General features: G+C 39.2%; 1 protein-coding gene across 2 annotated transcripts; it reads left to right on the forward strand.

The window, feature by feature from the left end:
- The first annotated feature begins 166 nt into the window (after positions 1–166).
- On the forward strand, positions 167–3,716 carry rps24 (ribosomal protein S24). 2 transcript variants are annotated; one of them, XM_075478352.1, is made up of 6 exons: positions 167–231; positions 877–942; positions 1,018–1,227; positions 2,054–2,167; positions 3,069–3,089; positions 3,634–3,716. In XM_075478352.1, the coding sequence occupies exons 1-5, from the start codon at positions 229–231 to the stop codon at positions 3,072–3,074; spliced, it is 399 nt and encodes a 132-aa protein (XP_075334467.1). In that variant the 5' UTR covers positions 167–228; the 3' UTR covers positions 3,075–3,089; positions 3,634–3,716. The 2 variants fall into 2 exon arrangements, with proteins under 2 accessions (XP_075334467.1, XP_075334469.1); XM_075478354.1 differs by lacking the exon at positions 3,069–3,089.
- The last annotated feature ends 17,088 nt before the right edge of the window (positions 3,717–20,804 follow it).

Raw genomic sequence — 20,804 nt, forward strand, 5'->3', positions numbered from 1 at the left:
CTGAAAATAGATTTAGGCTTTGGTAAAATTGCAGTTTACAATTTTTGTAACGGAACAGCGATGCCCCATTATGAACTCGATATGTAACATGTTAACTAAAACTAAAAGCAAAACGATTTTGCGTCAGGCAATTCAAGTAAGTCCTCAGTGAATTTTCTGCAGGCATTAATCCGGTCGCCTGCTGGTCCTTCCTCCTTTTTTACGTCCCTGAGTGAGGCCGGCGTCAAGATGGTGAGTCTTGTGGAGAAAATTACAAATAAAATCCGTCGATCATCGAGGCCATCCGATCATCAACACATATTTCTCACAGCTGAAATGTTGATGAATGTTCGGCTTATTGTAAAATGGCAGTATTGATGAATAAAGAGACACTTAAAGGAAGTACAACGTTACCTTTCCAAAGCTAGCCTGACTGGTTTTGACCCGGGCTAGCACACGCTGTGTGTACTTCTTTTACGCTGACTTGGTTTATTTTCACTCTTTTGTTTCCCTCGTTGCTTTCTCAATTACATAATATTTTTAAACGAGAATTGCTCAACGAGTCAGTGTTATTTTATATGATCAGTATGAGGTGTTAGCTTATATGGGCTAACGTTAGCCTACACTACAGAGTGCTGTAGCGGGGCCCCATCAATTTGGGACGTTAATAACAATGTACCTGTGTTGGCTGGCACACGAGCATACTAAAGCATGGTACGTTGAATCTGGTAAAAAGCCTTTACTCTTTCATGTTAGAAATGCTAAGCAGCTGGAAAGCTCTGTCGGATAATGGTGTGAGACATGCTGTATACAGGAAGCAAACAGCTGAATTGTTGCTGGAGTTCTTGTCCTTAATATTCTAGTAATAACAGTATCATCTTCTCCCCCTTCCCTCAGAATGACACAGTAACGGTCAGGACCCGCAAGTTCATGACGAACCGACTGCTTCAGAGGAAGCAAATGGTAAAGTTTCATACTTATGTTACCTTTGGATGTTGATTGTATCAGTCAAATAACCACTGCTTTTTCTTTGTATAGGTCGTTGATGTCCTCCATCCCGGCAAGGCCACAGTCCCCAAAACTGAAATCAGAGAGAAGCTTGCCAAGATGTACAAGACCACCCCTGATGTTGTGTTCGTCTTTGGCTTCAGGACTCAGTTTGGTGGTGGCAAGACAACAGGCTTTGCCATGGTCTATGACTCGTTAGACTATGCCAAGAAGAACGAGCCCAAACACAGACTTGCCAGGGTGAGCTTGGAGCCATTTTCCATGTGTATGCATGAATAGGTAGATTGGCGGCTCTTTGTAGATGTTTATTTACATATTAATGCAGCAGTACGACAGATTGTCATGTTGAGGTTGCTGCGTGCAGTTTCACAGAAAGATGGGCTAGGCTGTAAAACCTTAGTGTCGACAACAGTCCTCAGAGCTGTCAGATACTGAACGTGTCCAGTTTTGTATGGACACTAAGGCCCTAAATGTTGGAGCTGAAAAGTATGATGGTAAAGAAAAAAAAGCTTGAGGAAAATCAGTGTTTTACATATTAGTTTGGAAATGTTGACATGCATAAGATTGATTTATTTCTGTTGATTTAAAAGCTAATCTTTAATCTGAAGCAACGTACAAGTGAGCTACACTTTGTTAGAGTTCAGGATTTTGCCCTAGGATACTTGTATACTTGGGAATCTTAGACAACTACTGTATCTCCCAAGCTACAGCTCCACATTGTGAAGCCCAAACACATTAAAAATGTGTTGTCTTTTTCTGTTTTCAAAGCCAAAACGGGGCCGATACATATATCTGTAACATGCTCATTTGGGGAAAAGATGGAAACTCGATTTTATTGCCCTCAAAGTGATGGTTCTTCTTCGAGTTTGTTGGTTGAGTTCAGGATCACTGTGCCTCAGTTGTGCTACATGAGTGTTTTCTCCATCTGTTGATGAAAAGATACCCAATGAGCAACGTTTCAAAAGATGATTACAGATGCACTTGACGGTTGTACAGAAATTGGCCTGAAGTCTTACAACCGTCTGACAAAAGTGTGATATGGTAACACTTTATTTTTGTTCCACAGCATGGTCTGTATGAGAAAAAGAAGACCTCAAGGAAACAGCGAAAGGAACGCAAGAACAGAATGAAGAAAGTACGAGGCATCAAGAAGGCCAGTGTTGGAGCTGCTGGCAAAAAGGTATTGTGATACTTTTTAATATAATTGGTGACCATAATTTTGGCATAAAATTAATGATTTTTTTTGGGGGGGGGGTCTTCCTTGTTAAAGTATACCACCTGTATATTTTATGTCTTCCATAACCTACACAAATACGATTGCTGAACGTCAAGAAGGCATTACATCTAAGTCACCCGATTGTTTCTTGACTTTTCATTGCACACCTGTTCTTTTGCTACCCTGTCATTCTTTATTTTTACTACTGTCCTACTTTTTTTAACTTCCTTTTTCATCTTTCCTACCGTATCAAATTTTCTACGGAAACTGTAGAAGGTAAATGTTGCCTAAGTAGACTAACTGCATTGTGCAGATAATCCAGGAACTGTAGATGGTAGCTAACTCCTCCCTTTAGACCCTCACATCTTTATCTTAGCCTTATTGGTTTTCCTTTTGGATGTACAAGCTGCATCCATGATGAAAGGATTTCACCCACTAGTTAATACTTACTAGGCCATCCCATCTCCTAGTACTAATGAGAATTAAAGTGTACTAATGGTGTTATAGACCCTGTTTTGAGAACCTGACAGTATGAAGAAATCATTTTAGTAATAGATGGAAATGCTACATGTCCCGTTTTAGTTGATTTGAGTGAAATCCTGTATAATCCTGTACCCGTGTGGAACCCGTTACTGACTTCCCATCACATAGATTAGATCCCCAGCTGAACTGTGTTCAATATCTTCCATTTTCAGCTGTAATAGCTTCAGTGCAGGCGACTGCTAAAATATTATTTTTCTACTAATTATTGTGTTAGGAGATCTTTTCTACTCCATGTTTCAAATTTCAACATGTTAACATTATTTTGTTCCATTCTTTTGTGTGTTTTGTTCCTGATTTTGCTTCCCATGGATTTCTTTTGCAGAAATGAAGTCTCAGTTTGCAGGTATAGAAGCAGCAATGGTTGTAATAATAAGCAATGGTGTGCCATTGTGTTGCACATCCTAAGCTGATAGACTTCAGCTGTTCTATGCATGTCGTACACTACTTACCCCTGCAGTTTTCCCTCCGTGTTTTTCTCCCATGTCGTTTCAAACCCCATGGCTTGTATATTTTCCCACTACCCCAGCTCTTTTTACTACTGTCTCTGCTGTGATGAGTATATCTACTAGGTTTTACCCATCCTGACTTGTATTTGAACAAGTTCAAGACCTTTGACACGGCAAATTTCTAGTAAATAGAAGCCGAGTGCAGCATGCAGAAGTTTTTTGTGTTCCTTTGTGGGTTGAGGAGCAGCTGAACTAAAACACTGCCAGTGTGTGAATTTCCTTGTGTTTTTATCAGATTATAATTTTGAGCTTGAAAATAAAATACTACTACATTACACTTCTCTCACTTTGGACTCCAAGCTAAATTACTCACGTCCATGTCAGTGTTGTTGTAGCATTTGAATGTGCTCTGAAGCTAACGTTGCTGTTATCTTGTTGCAGTGAGCCCGGACAGCCAGGGAGAGTCTGCGTGCTCAAGATGTTCTTGTATATTGTCATCCAATAAAGTTTTGGGAAAAAAAATATCCTTGTGAATATTCATTTGATTGTCCATTTTCTGATGTAAATGCATGTGTGCAGTTGCATGTATGCTAAGGCATGTAGATGCATTTCCTGAAACGCCTCGAAGATGCAAATACAAGACTTGACTAACTTGCTTATGTGCACAGCACACATGAATGCCAGCATTATGCAACACATAAAACAAAAATAATAATAATTCTGCCGTGGTGTGATTAACCGTTGCACAGCAAAGGTTAAACCTATTTAAAAAAGATATATAAGTAGTATATTTCACAGAAGTATAGTTACATATTATTGTCTATAGACTATAGTATTTCAGTTGAATTCAGTGGTGAAACTTGTCATAGACTTTAAAAAAAAAAAATGGTTTAGCATCTAAAATTCCACTTCCATTTAGCAACTGTAGTTTACCGCATTTCTAAAGATTTTGGGGTCGTTTTCAGTCGTAAGTACTAAAGGATTTCTGTACATCTTTTTGACATTTAATGAATACTTGACTGAAACTGATCATAATTGAGCTTTTGTTGATTGTGACATCCAGTGGTTTTATGGTGTAATTGCTGCAAAACAGCAAAAAAGACTCCCTGACACAAAAGGTTTTGAAAATGTTATAAATGGTGAATTATGGACCTTAAGATGCGACACTTTTCATGCTTTTCACTTAAAATGTTGTTCTTTATAAACCCCCCCCCATAAAGTAGTAAAATATTTGTAAATCTTGTTCCAGCAGTTTAATATTTGGTAGCCGTAGTAACAGAAGTGGCCACATGAGGGCGCCCCTTCACTAAAGAAAATATTAAAGATTCATTGAAGCTTTCAGTGGAAGTGTTTACCTGTGGGAATGGATTAACAGACTCATTTTTCTAACAGGCTTGTGATTGCTAAATAACACTAACACACAGGCCATTCTGTGTATTCTTACCTTTTCCTGTTTATAAACAGGATTTGGAGCACAATAGATCTCCCTGTTTGTCGAGTGACCTTTGCAGAAAATTTGCATCGGAATATCCTCAGAGACCGTTTAAATCAAGTGATTAAAATGCCAGGAAATAGTATGTGCTCAGGGTAACCCCCATTCCACGCCTGTCTCTCAATGTCCCTCAATCTTACGCGAACTATTTCATTTCAGAGCAAGAGAAATGTTTATAAGGCTAGAGTTAGAGCAAAGACGTCGGTGGCAGATTGAGAGCACGCTTGATTTACACGGAATGACAGTATGAAACAAAATGGAAAACACAATCTACCACCGACAAATGCTCTGCAAAAAAAACAGCTTTTCACCTCCAGTGACCTTCACTTTCTCACAATAACAGCCTCCCCAAGAATATTAACCAAAGTGCTGCAGCTACTTTGTCTGAGGTCTTGATGGCACCTGTGTGGTAGGGGCTGCACTCAAGCTGCTTCTAGTTAAGGCACATGATTCTCCTCCACCTTGCATTCTGAAGCATTTTAATGTCTTTAAAGTATCTTAAATGTGTCTAAAATATAGGCCAGACATTTCTCCTTAGTGCTTTCATCACCAGTAAAAAAAAAAAAAAAGGTAGCAGTAGCTTGGAGGCACTTCCATTGACACATTTTGAGCTGTGGGCTCGTCTTTCCTAGTTGGAAGACCTATATATACACAGCATCCCCTTTGGGCTTTTCTTCCATCGATGCTTGTCAGCAAAGATTAAACACTTAAAAGTTTCTCAGGATAATTTGAACTCCCACACGGCAGAAATTACGCCAACTTCTATGAAGACCCTCTTGACTGAGGTGGGCAATGAAACGCGTGAATAGAAATGTCCCTTGTTGTGAAGTGAAATTGAGCATGTCGGCTGGTGAATTCCTAAACCTCGTCTGAACCAGAGAGTAACAATCACACGAGAGGTCTCAGATAAAGAGAGTGTTACAGTGTCCTTGCAGTGCACGAGAACCGGCGGGTGACTGTCACAGTGGTGTGGAGCTCACAATGTTGCAGGGAAAAGATGAGAAAAGGGCTGTAGGTACTTCGGAAGCCCTGTGATTCTCTGCTGCTATGTGGTTGTGGGAGGTTTGACATAAGTGGAGCTTTCAACCCAGGGACTGGTAACAGATGGTGTTGGGAAATTAAGCTCCTCTCTCCACAGCCCCGTCGGTCCGTCCCAGGAGTCTCTGCCGCTTTGTCTTTGTCTCTTTCTTGTCAGAGCCCTGTTCCCAGCACCCCACTCTGTTTTTTCTCGATTCTGTTTCTTATCTTCTGTCTGCCTCCTTTGTTTCAGTGTAGGAGTGTTGAAATCAGTTTCATTCCACACTAATTATGCACTTTTTTTTATGCACCAAGAAATCGGGATGTCATGGTTGGAAAGATGGCAGCCTGATGTAATAAAAATGACACGTTCTCTGAGATCGTTGCTGAAGAAATAAATTGAGCAGAAGGGAAAGTGGCAGACTAATGACGGGTGATAAGCGAAAGGGTTAAGAATGGAAAAGGTGATCTATGACATTGAGCTGTAGAGCTTCTGTGATGTGAGCGTCCATGGACCTCTAAACGCACCATATCAAACCAGATAAAGAACAACACCGACCATGGCTTTCCTTCAGAACAAGAGCAGGCTTGTAATGAGAAAATTCCTTCGCCTGCTTGTACAACAGAGGGGTTTTTGCAGTCAGATTTATGATAAATGGTTATTTATGAGGAGCGCATGTTTATGCCCTCACAACAGGTGCCGTTTTAATGGCCTCCCTCTCTCCATGCAGAGCCGAGTTGTTGCATTTGAGGAAAATCGCTCAGTGTTTTTGTCCGTGCAGATATCAAAACCAACAATATTTGTGAAAGACAATGGTCTCGTTGCATCCTTTCTGGTTTTATGTTATAAAACAGTTCATGTGCAAGGTCATCGTAAAACATCTCCCCCTGTTTTTAATTTTGTTTGATACTGTATGTTTTCAGCGAGCATATTTTGCAGAGGGGCAACTTGCTGCTGTAAAGTGTGGCCAGGCATTTGAGAATGTGCTGCATCTTAATGAGGTATGTCTCCCTTGTTGGCCTCAGCAGGGGAATCATCACAGCTCATTTTGCAGTCCTGCAGTGTCCTATCAGCTTTGGCAGCCGGCTCTAAGTTCACTCCATCTGCCAGTTGCTAGGTGCTGATATATAAAATGATCTGTGCCTCGGTAGCCCCTGAGCACCAGGGAAGTGATTTGCTTTTGAGAACAAACTGTTTCGTGAATCCTAATTATCCTCTTTGCATCACCAGTCTGACATGTTTTTGTCATTTATCCCTTTCTGGAAGCGGTGTAGGGTGAGAGAAAAAAAATAAATATCGTGCAGAGACTGCAGCAAACTACATGCCCCCGAACAGACTGAGCTTCAATAGATATACTATATGGGAGCAGAAATGCAACACTGGTATTTTTCCATCAAACCATTTTCACAGGTTCAGGCAGAGATGAAAAAAAGATACCTGCTGTCTAGCTCTGGCACTCTAACCAGTGCTTGGCTGTGAAAAAAAAATCACTTCTCAGATTCAATCATTTGAGGTGTATTGAAACTGCTCTGTGGCCTTTTTCTTGGGCTGTTAACATGCTGTCTGAGGCTCGAAGGACATCAGACCAGTATTAAAGCAAGTCAGCTAACCTGCCTCCTCACCACCTGCCAACATCCTCAGCATCCCTGTTCATTTTTGTTGGCATTGAGGGATAGTCTGTGGGGCAGTGAGAACGGGAAGCAGGGAATAATGTGGATGTTGTGGAGGAGGAGAAAAAAGAGGTTTGACAGAAGGGGAGGTAAAGGAAAGAAGGAGAATCAGGAGAGTGTAGTAATGAGAAAGGGCAGCAGATGTGAGTGACAGTATGATGGAATGCTCCGTGTGATAGTTGTGCTCTCGAGGCTGCGAGGTGTGTGTCTGGTGTGTGTATACGTGAGTGCACTTATTGAGGAATCGTATGTGCATGTGTGTCATTGGGTCTCAGGAAAAGGATAACGGATACAGGCTTTTCATGTTTGTGTGAAACTATACTGTAAGCATTGGCCCTGCAATCTATTCATCGTGATGTATCAGTGAGCTAATTAACCGAATATGCCAGGATGCTATGGGATGCTGCATTATACCCTAATGTTGTTAACTGTAATGTTATTGGCATTGATTGGCTGCTCAGGCCACTTCCACGCTTGTATGCTAAATATAAAGCAACTGTCGGCAATCAGATAACTTTGCTTAGCACAAAAGACATGGTGAAGCAGCTTGGTTTATCCAAAGATAACAAAACCCACCTAAGAGTACTGCTAGAGTACTTTAAAGAGCAATACCACTGAGAGTGACAAGGTGCCGGCAGGAAAAAAGAAAAGTCTTAATTTTTATTGTGACGTATTGTGACAGCAATCTGAGTGGGTTGAAACTTGGTTACATATCCATATTGCTTTCAACGCAGCAGAAGTGTGAAGCGCTGTCGTCACGTTAACAGACGGACGCATACAGCAACGGTGGATTAAGTTGATATCATCTGTCAGGGGAATCCGACACGACGTGTTATTAGATGAATAAATGACAGCGCTTTTTAAGCAATCCTCTGCCGTGGTTTTATCTACAAGAATTAGCTGCAGCACCTCGTCATTATTTCTCAGCATCTGAGAAAAAAAATGAACCAGAAAAAAGGGAACTGTAGCTGAAGCGTCTGCTCTTTATTAGTATTTTCAACTGCTCCCATCCACAGTCATTTTGTTTAACAAAATATACGGTGTCTGTTAGCTTAATAAGCTTATGATTAGCCTCTGGCAAAAGGACATGTCATGAGAAAATTGAAGCTCTTTTCTGACAACCCGCTGTGATGGTGCAGAGATGGTGTCCTCAGGTGAAATAAACGTTTTCCTTGAGCTAGTAACTGCTATTCTGTTACTGTAATGAAATTATTTAGGACATGGCCCCACTTCAAACAGGCTCATGCATTCTTTGCTATCAAGTAAAGTCTAAATTAATCCCCCTTATTGTAGTAATTTAAACCATTGAAGTGGACATTTTCTCTCTATGTTGAGAAGTTTTTTACACAACTTCCCACATCAGAATCACAACCTCCATCTTATAGCAGCTATTAGTGCTATTCCCACATCCAGATATGGTCCCTTCTTGTTTGAAAGCATCAAGATATTATTCCACCAAATGTGAATTTCAAGACTTCAAAATGGAGATTTTGAAGATAAAACATTGAAAACCGATGAGTTTTTGAATATTTTTGGAAGAAGAGAAGCCAGTTTAGAATTGTAATCAGTCTTTGTGGTGAGCTCATCTCTCACAACAGTTCATGCATTTATCATAAAACTATTGATTTGCGTTCTTGCACACGATTTTCTTCTTTTGCATGTTATTGGTTGTGAACACTAAAATGTTTTTGTATGAGTAGGGAAGGAGTACATTCTCAAAGTGTTTTGTGAAAACTGCCAAAAAATAGCGTTAACTGGTTTTAACAGGAAAAATAACTCAGTATTTTGTGGCTGGATGCTGTGCTGGTACAAGTTCAGACATGACTGTCTTGACATTAGGGGTGGGCGGATCGATTTAAAATATCGATAGTATCGATACTAACGTTGGTATTGGGTATTGATCGATACTTGTGTGATGAGATCAATTTTTTTTTGGGGGGGGGGGGGCTTTTTATGCCTTTAATGGACAGACAGTTGGAGAGAGAGAGACAGGAAGCAGGGGACAGAGAGATGGGGAAGACATGCAGCAGATTGCCACCCCAAAAGGGAAATTTCAGATTGAAGTTTTCTATAAACATTTCTGAGTTCCTTAATAAAAGTATTTTTATTTGCCTGTAAACTTTGTCCTGTTTTAATTATCATCATAAACATGATTAATTAAAGGAAAACTTACATATTTAATTAAATAATCATAAAAATTCATTCAAATTTGCATATTGATGATGCATTCACTTAATAAAGTATGATACATTGATCTCCCCTACACAAAAGTAGATGGTAGTAGTAAAAAGTATCGGTATTGGGATCAGTATCGGCCATACTGGCCCTGTATTTACTTAGTATTGGATCGATACCAAATTTTGCAGTATCGCACAGCCCTACTTGACATTTCCAGAAAGACCTGTTGGTCTTCTTTATGCCAGCACGAACCAAACCTCTTGCTTTTTACACTTTAATAACTTTTTAAAATTCACTTACATACTGACTTGCTGTTTGGCCGAGGCACCTAAATCACTTGCTTAGATTTAGATCTTAAACTGGATCCTCTGATTTACTGAAATTTAAAAATCTCCACTTTCTTTTTAGCGTATCACACATGTATACATTTCATAACTAAACAGTTATTGCCCATCTGCATGAATACATTTATTTCCATTTCAAGCCTGAGACTGCATTATATTTACCTTATTCAATAATTAACAGACCGTATAAATGGGACAAGCTGTGGTTTTACAAGGTTTTACATAAAGGACTTATTTGGTGGTTTCCACTCTTTATAATAAATTGTGCGAATAGACTAATATCTGGGGCTGATTTATAGCCGGTTAAAAAAAATCTGATGTTGATATAATGATTAGGTTATTGTTTTTTTGATTCTCAAGCACTATGATTAATAAACTAGTTAGCAAGTTACTGTAAAGACCCAACCTGATACCCAACCAGGGTGTGGTTTCGTCAGCAGATGTCTTGGTCTTTCAGGAGCCACAGGTGACCATATTTCTACAAGAAGGTGGAGCTAAACAGAACTTGAACGCAGATTGGACAAAATACATATATTCAAGCACGACTGTCTGTGAAATAAAGGAGCTATTTACAGGAGGACCACCAGCACACATATCAGAGGGAGTGTATCTAGCTAATGACACCATAATTACTTGTAGGAAAAATATATTGACTCAACATTGCATGACAGAAATTGATATATTCTTTTAATTGGATTGTACTGGAGCCAGATATGTTTTGGAGCCGGTGCCTAGCATCTGTCAGTGGTATTTCACATCCACAGAGGCTTCATGTCTCACATAAGGACAGTTAAGAGTATTATAGACAACGAGGTTAGAGCTGCTCTGAGCAATCAGTGTAATTAAACCACTTCTAAATGACCCAAAACATCTTTTTTTCTGCATTTTGCACCACAAAATAAGTAGGTAAAAGAAAACAAATCGGCATCAATGTCTACGTTATGCCAGTACCAGCCATAAAAATGAGCCCACCAATATATTGGTTGGCCAGTCAGGCTCTAATATTGATCAGTTCAAAACATTTTCCAAAAAACAAACCTAAATGTTTTGTAGCCTATCCTCATTCTCGTGACAGTGAGATGCATGTGGACAAATTTATAGATTGAATTTAAGAGCGCAAAGCTCCCTCAAGCCCAAGCTTGGTTTGCTTTGTTGTTTGTTTTCTTCAATCAATGAAGCAAATTTGTGCTTTCAACATTGCATCATGCTGCTTCCAAAGTACCAATATTTCTGTGTTACATGGTTTTCCAATAGCAGTCAAAAACCAAATTGTTTCAGTCTCTACGGGTGCACAGCACTTTGATATATGCAGTCAAACTTTAATAGACTTTATTCCTTGTAAGGATGAAACAAGGTTGTGTTAGGGTTGCACACAGCACTTGGCTGTCTATATTGCTGAGTTATTCAGCCATTTTTCAGCTCATGCACATTTGCACATTCCTACACTCATTGGTATTCCTGTTCATAATACTCTCCTCAATCAGTAGCAGAGAAGCTCTGATTAATGGCAACAGTGAGAGCAATCTCCCTGTGATTCATTAAACGGGGCTGGCATGTATAAAAAGGAAGATTTGCTCATTTTGCAATTTAGATCCTGTAATATGTTCTGTCTCTGGAAAAAATGTAAAATTCATAATGTTGTTAGTGGCTCTCAGCATATCCACTCACATAGTACATATAACTGGATGAAATTAATGAAAAAGTCAAATTACCCATCATCATTATGTCAGGTCATAGTTGGAATTATGAATGTTCCTTGTTAAATTTTGGGTATGGATTTTTTTTTTCTCAGGATATTTAACACTTCCCCAAATAATTAAAATGTACTAGATCGTATTAGTGCTGTTTGACTGATCACATCATAAGTGGTACATTTGGAGGTAATCTGTAGCTTTTATGTTTCTACATACATCTTTATCTATCTATTCATTCATTTGCTATCTCTGTATTTTCATACATGACACTGATGCAGACTGAAAGCGCAGCAGTCGGTCAGTGTAGTTAGTAGAATTACTTTAGTATATTTGTTTAATATAACTCCACCTACAACAATACAGGGGGGATTTTGTTTATAAATCTGCATTCAATATGAGATACCTAAACAATATAAACTTCATAGTTTTATTTAAGAGGTCTTGACTCCAAACAAAGTTGGAAAGCAACTTAAAGTTTTCATTTAACAGACCACAGGACAGATTCTTACTCTACTTCAGAGCATATTCAGTTAGCATGGGCCCAGAGAAGGTGGGGGACTTTTCTGGAGCTTGCCTTTATATTTTCTTTTCTTTGGCTGGTAGAGATTTAATCTATATCAATGGATACGAAAATGGACTGTGTTCACTCACAGTTGTTGTTGTCAGAGGACACACCTGCAGTGATTACATATGTCTTACACAGAGTGGTTAACCCCCTTTTACTTCTTAAACACTCTGCTATGCTCTATTTCTATCCTTTGTGTTATTTACCAGCCCGTTAACCTCATTAGTGGGTCATGAGTCCCATCATTAGGTGTTTGTTTCGGCATTGTACAACATTTCCTGTCTTTTGGTGCCCTATGTTGCTGGTATTAAACGTAAAATAAGCATATATTTTGAACATTTAAAAAAAAAATTTTTTATCACTTTCTCTTATCGCAGCATTCTGTTTCTCTTTATATTTGACTATGTCCCACATTTGTGGAAAATTGGATTTTGCCAAGTTTTGCCAATATTAAGCACAGCTAAACACTGTGAGACAAAAGCAGCATTGTGTGTTATTTTTTAATTCAGTTTAAATTGTCATATGTTAAGTGTGCTTGAAAACATTGCAACATTTGAAAGCTGATTTGAGCCAAGGGGACATCCACACAGGCTGACCCATTCACACCAGACAAAACCCATCTCTGGATAATCACCTCTGTGCTCCCATCCACCATATCATCTCAGATTGATTTCTATCAAACATTATCCCTGTAAATGTGCATGAACATTGGCCATCAGGCGAGCGTCATTACTGCTGTTCATTTGCGAGGTAAGAGACGATCTGATGTGACAGGGGCGGAATTAGCTTTGTGTTTGCTCTCTGTCACTCGCCTCCTAAACTGCTGCTGGGTGGAGGAGTATGATTAAAAGGATACATAATTCCACCCTGCACATTAAAGACCTCATGCCCCAATTTCTCTTCCACCCTCCGCACAGAGCACGCAGAGGCCGCACTTGTGTAGAGCACGATGCTGCAGTGAAAGGCTCCCCATTTCTGCTGCCTTTTCCTCCAAGGCGATTGCTGATCTGAGCGATAAAATGGATGAAAGCATCCAGGTGGAAAGCCAATCATACAGAGATCCCTTGTATTGCTTTTTCATTATAGCACACCTACGTGAAGCGGTTGTAGCAGACAGTGTAACTGAGCTGAAGCCATGTTTCTTTGCAGTGCTATCTTCTGGACTGAGCTGCCTGTGCCCTTATTGAGCAGTATTAAAATCAATAGGCTCTGACCCTACCTCTGTCAAAGGCTGTGTTGGAGACCCCAACACACAGAGCACGACAAAGGGTATCTCCCACTGTCTCAGTGCAAGCTCTAGTTGACTACTAAAGTAAGCTACTGGGTGCCATGTGAGTACTTGAGGGCATTGAGCTCTCATCTAACATTGTCATTGGGGAAAGTTTTGGGCCATATACTTACTAAACATTGCCAACAACCGCAGCTATACATATATATATATATATATATATATGTATATATATATATATATATATATATATATATATATATATATATATATATATATATATATATATATATATATATATATATTGTGTCTTTTTTATATGTTGTCTCTGCAAGAGAGTTTTCCCATGTTATTGAGGATGTGGGTATCTTTATAATTCTGTATGTTACTATTCTTTCCTTTTCTGGTAACAACACCGTTGTTATTGTTGACACAGACACACAGAAGAAGGCATTTACATAAAGACTTTCTAGTTATCAGCGTTGCACACTGCCAACTGTAACTGGTGATTCTGATAGGTGTGCAGAAAAGTGTCACCTTGCTTTATCACAGATTATTTAATGTTTGTCAGATTCTGTTTTCTGACTTCACAGACGCTGTGCAACCGCTGCGACCATGAAACAGCGGCGCCTCTCCTCACAACAAATCCTGATTTAACTCCTGACTTTAAGTCTTGAGGTACCTGAGTATTGTTTGAGCATTTGCACGTTATTTTACTCTACTTCAACTTATTCTACTCCTTCTTCTTCTTATGCAACCTCTTCAATGGTACTTCAAAAAACAAATAAAGGAAGTTCCTTTTGTTTTTTTTTTGTTTTTTTTACAATTCTACAAGTTTAATTGCTCAAGTCACCTTGAAAACTCAAATAAATCATGCATAATATATTCAGCAATTGTATCAAGTATACATTGTTCTTTATAAACTGATATCTCTTAAAGAATTTTCAGAATTTGTTGGCAGGGGACAAGATTTTTGGGATTGGAGGCTCTCTAGTTTCTGTTCATTTGTTGTCCAAGGGGTGTTACATGTATGTAAAAGAAACTCAAACCAGCAGTCTTTCATCTGGATATCTGCTGGACCATTGCCATTACTGTCACAGATTGTTTTGATTCCCAAAATCTTTGTATGTCAGCATGTTATTGACATTAATTCAACTGTAAAATGTACATGATATTTAATATTTTTGATGCACCACCAACATTGTCATATGGTATTTCATCCATACATTTTCTAAACCCGCTTAATCCAATTCAGGGTCGCGGGCTGGAGCCTATCCCAGCTGTAATTGGGCGAGAGGGCATCTATCAACATTTCAAGTAAATGTTAGATTTTTTTTCCACATTTAAAGTTTATGTCCGTGCAAGGTCCAAGAAATGTTTTATGTTTCCTCATGTTTATTATGTATATTAAGTACTGAAGTACAGTGTATTTTAACACACTGTGAAGACAATGCAGTTTTCTATCTTGAATAGATTGTTCGTCAGTCACCAGAGGTTCTGTACCTTCTATAACTGGGTAGAATTGGATCAGCTTTTAGTATTATAAAGAAGGTTGCACTTCAATTTATGTAGAAACCCCGTGCGAGCATTTTAAGTTGGTTAGATGGATTTGCCCACGTGTTGAGAAACCCATTAATCATTAAGAGGGACCCAGAATATAAGCTGCTCCCTGTTGTGTAGTCAAATGCACAGGACTTAAAAAAAAAGCATGGAATGTCATAAGAGGATAGGATTAATGGTGGGAAGTGTTTATGAAAAATGGATATCAGCAAGCGAGATGTCCAGTGAAGTTGACAGGGAAATGCTTGTTCATCGCTTTAAACATTCAGATGAAAAACTGACTTTAACAATCCCAAGGCTTTTCTTCAGAAACCACAAATGCTTCTTAATCAGAGGTCGTAAATGGTTTTATTTGACATGAAACAACCACATGCTTATATGCTCCCACTCTGACATCATGTCAAGAAACTACAATAGTAATTGTCCCCTTAGGCCTTTGTCTGCATTATATATCATACAACCCTAATTATAATTTATTACAGGAGTGCATTTACTTTAAGCACATCACTTTGTGTTCTTGATGGAGAGGTGCCATTAAAATAGAACACCATGGTAATCCCTAATGGCAGCTGTAACGTATGCATGATTTCATGCCTTCTGGTGCAGCTATTCAAAGAGCAACAGCTTATGATTAGCATCCCAGCGGTGATGTTTATTTCCAGCGAGGTTCAACCCAGAATCTCAGACAAGAAGCAAAGACCTGACATGAAACCCGATCCAATAAAATGAAAATTAACTGTGTTGTGATTGTGGCATTGCCACAGTGGGGTTTATGTTTACAGCCAGGACAAAACTGGCTGCAAACTGAACAGTGCATTGCTTTGGGCCTCTTCGGATGTATCTGCTTTCTTGTGTGTTTTAGTGCACTTAAGAAAAAAAAGTGAGAGAAGAGCAAGCATGTGGAATGTGAACTCGTGCCATCATGAATATTTTGTTAATGCTTCACAGAACTTAAAGCACATGGATAGTCTTTGACAGTGGTTATATTAACTTAAAATGAGTGCATTGTGAGCTACTTGAGTTGCTTTATGCCAAATGTTACATGCTCTGTTAAGCAAATGACTGTAGGATTTGTACTGACCTCTGTTGGGGCCTAGGCTGCGATATTAAGATTTACCATTGCTGCTGACAAGGGTTAGAGGAAGAATCTGTTTTGTATTCCCTTTAGCTGGGCTAAAAACCAGCATCATACAAACTAGCGAGGAGAGTAGCACGCTATCAATGGGCTGACTGGCCGACTGGCTCTGGCGTTCAGCTTCAAAGAACCGCCTGCAGGCATCGTTTCTAATATTGTCTCGCAGTCTGTTTTTCACAAAAGTACTGATGCATGAGTGGCCTGAAAAAACAGAGGGGAAACATCAAAAGTGCTTTTGAAGTGTGGGGGTTTTGTCAGACCACAAACTAAATGTTTCCACCTGAATTCTGATTGGTATACAAGCATCCTCTGAAGGAGATGAACAACCTCTCTGGGATTGTGCCTGCATACAGATAAGATCTAGATCAATTGAAATGGCAGATAAATGTAAAGAATGTGCCACTCATCCTCAGACAAAATGAGATCATACACTTTCCCTGCTCGTCCCGACAGAGTTGTATAATAAAGGGGAGGGGGCAGGATGAACGGCTGTGTTTGCATATGCACTCTTCGTGTCTGGCATTTTAATCTACAAACCAAAACCACAGTAGCAAAGTGGAGGATACCTAGATTTATCCTTTCCACATATCATCCTCATAGACATTATGCAATCCATGGACTTTATCATCGCAGCATAGCACAAGACCACAGGCATCTTATGCAGCCGAGACAGTGTCAGAGGGCTTGCATGCAGTCACAGATGATTCAAAGTTCTTAAGACCTTTTCTGAAGAAATTCCGTTTTATTTTGTTCTACGGATTATTTTGTGTCTCCATCGGTGTATAATCCATAGAATTTTTGTATAGAAATGATTTTTATTGTGATATGTTTTTCACATGTCTATGTTCACATAGACATTGTGTCAAGGCTGCACTCTGAGAAATGACTGGTCGGTCTGTCACGCTCCGGTTGACTTCCATCTTTCATCCCCTAAATCCCCGCCATGTTGTTTTCTGACTGTCACTTTAGATTGGCATCATAGTACAGTAAGCTTCCGCTCATATCTAATTGGAGAGACTAGAGAGACCCATCTCAGGCCCCGTGGTGTCTCCGAATGCAGCCTCTCAAGCACTCAGAAACTCATTAAACTTGCAAACATGGCCCTTCCTCGTCACCTGACTCTTTTGTATCAAGTATCACAGATAAGTATCATCAACATAGCTGATCAGAGGAGAGTCATTTGTCTCCATTGTTTGCAGGATGATTCTTTATTTAAATGACATCACAGACATCACTCTCAAAACAGAACATATTTTGTATGCACAATCCATGCTTATGATTCACTCAGGAATCATTTTAGCAGTTTTCATCATATTTAACTTGCCGCCCCCACCAACATAGCTCAGTGTAACTTCTAGAGCTGGCCGATGCTTTCTGACTTGTCTATGGAACCAAACCATAAATATTTCAGTCAAGTGTATTTCCAACTTTGTGGCTCTAGTTTTCAATTGCGCAGTGCTGCAGTGTCCAATGTCAGGTCCACAGATAAATCGTGCTTGGAGCATGGAGCATGGAGCCTTGCCCACAACTTTATTCTATGACTTCGTTTTTAATGAACTGGACACCAGTTGTGAGCCTGTTGTTGAGGAAAGACTGTATATAGGTGTGTGCACATAGTGGAATTGATTGCAATTCTGATATTAAAAGAAAGAAGTGTTTATATTGTGTTGATCATACTCATGATAATATTGTGATTTATTATTATTGCTGAACTCAAATTTGTTTGAGGTTAAGTGCAATATCGGGAGACAAAAAACACCCCAAAAAACTGAGCTAATGTAGTCTGATGGCAATGTAGCAATTGTAATATTATTATCGTGAATGCTTTGGGCCACATTAATCATATGTTGAAAATCAGATATCGTGATGCTCCATCTTTAATAGATGAAAAATTTGTAAACTGAAGCAAAACTATCATATCAAAGTCATGTTTTCCACATATTTTGACTGGTCATACTCAGTCACTCTTGACTAAGTCGGGACTCTGTATGGATGGAGTCTTTTGCAGGCAGTTTCATGAAGATACGGTGGCTTCTTTGGATCACCACCTATCCTGAGAGGGTTCATTGGGTGTACTCCCCTTCCTCACCTGCTGCTATGGTTCACAGCACTTGCTGGTTCACACTGCTATGGTCTACCATCCCAGTTCACTTGTTTTAGTTCTGTTTATGATTACCTGCCACTGCTGCATGATATGCAATCACTGAATCGTGATAAAATTGCAGATATTTGTCCATTTATTCAGAGCCCTTGAGTACCTTAGCATTACTATTCAAGTCATAAAGGGATGTGCACATACGTGTATGCAAAGACGCACATACACAACATTCAAACAGGAAGAGGTAGTTAGTGTAAGCACTGGACACATTTGTCACTCTGGCAGGAAAGCCTCCCATTCTCTGGGTTGGTGGCCTGGTTTCTGCATGGGGGTTGTGCATCTCCCCGCCTGTGCTGCCTAGTAACTGTCAGATCTAGACTGTGATTTATGCAAATTGGCAGGCAAGGGCTTGTGGGTCAACCACAATATGTGGTAAGACCATCATTGGGATAGTGTTCAAAGGCAAGTCAACAGAGGCAGTCATGCTGCATATCCAACACTGTATCACAACCAACTGAGAGATAAAACAGTGAGACTGAAATACTGTGTGGAACATTTGTGGAAGTGATACAACAGTTTTATTAAATAAAGGTCGCAGAGTGACCTTTAAAGTGAAAAAATACAAAGTTGCATAAACCCATTGTGTTGATTTGTTCATTACATATAATTAGCGTATAAATAATTGTTTTCCAATTTTTTATGTCACAAATATGTGTTCATGGAACATCCGGAGAGCTCTTAGATTTAAAAAAAAAAAGTCACAAAGTTAACAGGACAAGCATAAATAAGAACAGATACATCTACAACTTCAGTCCACATATTATAAAATGCATTCAGTCATTACTTTACGTATATTATATATATACACATAAGATATATATCCTAACACAGGAATAGCCTTCTTTTGCGGAATTAAGACGAAATTCGGATTTTTGCTTATAAACACCAATTCCTTCAGTCAAAACAAGTTCAAACTCCTTTGTCCTTCACATATATCCATTCTAAGAAGGTTCCATGTAGAAATATCTTTAAATGACCTTGTTTGAGAAAGAAAAACAGGAATAGCCTCACTTTTGCGAGTTAAGTCCAAATTGGTATTTTTGCTATAAAGTGAATTCCTTCAGTCAAAACAAGTTCAAACTCCTTTGTCCTTCATATATATCCATTCTAAGAAGGTTCCATGCATAAACCTCTTTAAATGACCTTGTATGAGAAAGAAACACATGAATAGCCTTCTTTTGCGGAATTATATATATATATATATATATATACATAAAGAATCGGTTCTGAACAATATAAGCTAAATCCTTTCAACAGCACTGACAGACTCTGTCAGACTCTTCCAGCTTTCCATTGAACAAAAAAATTGAGAGATAACTATCAATCATGCCTCCTGCCAACTTCTGGACTCAAATCTGTCTCAAATCTGTCTCTCGCAATCAAACACCGACTCACTTTGTTCCCTAAACACTTTACATGATTACTGGTGTGTGATCTGGCACTGTCAACCCATACAACTCTCCTGGAAGGAATTCCCTAACAAGCAATCTAATGTATTGAACTACTGCATTAAGCTCTCCTTGTCCTTCTCTTTACCTGGCAACCACACAGCCGCTGCTCTCAATCAGCTCTTCACATGGATCATTTAAACATATACCATGAGGTTAAGCATCCTTGAAAGAACTGTTACAATATCAGGTGTCATATAGAAAGTTTTTATGACATAATTCATCAAAGTGGGTCAAAATACTTTTAACCATCATTGTCAAACGATGTAAATGGGAATTTTTTGCATGCAGTCTGGTCCTTACCAGGTCTTACAGTTTGGTATAACTTCAACATCAGATGATAACAACATAGTTCATATCACACCACATCCCTATTTGTTTTACAAAAACTAAGTCAAAATGATGAAGTGCACACCTTTAGCAGCAGTAATTTGATGTTATTGTTTTCTGTGTGAGATTATCAGTCTCACTTTAGTGTGGGGATGTTTTGGCCCACTTTTCTTTACAACATTGCATCAGTTCATTGATGTTTGTGGACTATTGTTTATGCACAGCTCTTTTAAGGTCTCATCTCAGCATTTCAATGAGGTTCAGGTCTGGACTTTGACTGGACCATTGCACTTTGATTCTTTTCTTTTTCAGCCATTCTGTCTTAGATTTTCTACTGTGGAATCATTGTCTTGTTGCTTCACCCAGTTTCAGTCAAGTTGTTGGACATATTAGGCATTTGACTCCAGAATACTTTGGCATACAGAGGAGTTAATGGTAACTGCAAGGTGCCGAGGTCCTGTGGCTGCAAAACAAGCCCAAACAATCAGCCCTCTGCCACTGTGCAAACAGTTAGCATTAGATGTTTGTGCTGAACTTCTGTGTTTGGTTTTCACCATACGTGGTGCCGTGCATTATGACCAAACGTCTCCGTGTTGGTCTCGTCTGTTCAAAGGGCATTGTTTCAGAAGTCTGACCTGGCAAACCTAAGCAGTGCTGCCATGTGATGCCTTCTCAGAGAGAAGAGGCTTTCTCCTGCAACCCTTTCAAACAAGCCATACTTGTTCAGTCTTTTTCTAATTGTGCTGACATGAACTTTAACATTTAACATCATAACTGAGATGTAGCTCTTGA

Source organism: Odontesthes bonariensis, chromosome 2 (assembly GCF_027942865.1).
Source record: "Odontesthes bonariensis isolate fOdoBon6 chromosome 2, fOdoBon6.hap1, whole genome shotgun sequence".
Lineage (NCBI taxonomy): Eukaryota > Metazoa > Chordata > Actinopteri > Atheriniformes > Atherinopsidae > Odontesthes > Odontesthes bonariensis.

What these genes read in the sequence shown, in the direction of transcription:
- rps24 (XM_075478352.1), top strand. An exon ending in TGCTTCAGAGGAAGCAAATG is followed by an intron (nt 943 to 1,017) that starts GTAAAGTTTCAT and finishes TTCTTTGTATAG; the next exon opens with GTCGTTGATGTCCTCCATCC. An exon ending in CCAAACACAGACTTGCCAGG is followed by an intron (nt 1,228 to 2,053) that starts GTGAGCTTGGAG and finishes TTTGTTCCACAG; the next exon opens with CATGGTCTGTATGAGAAAAA.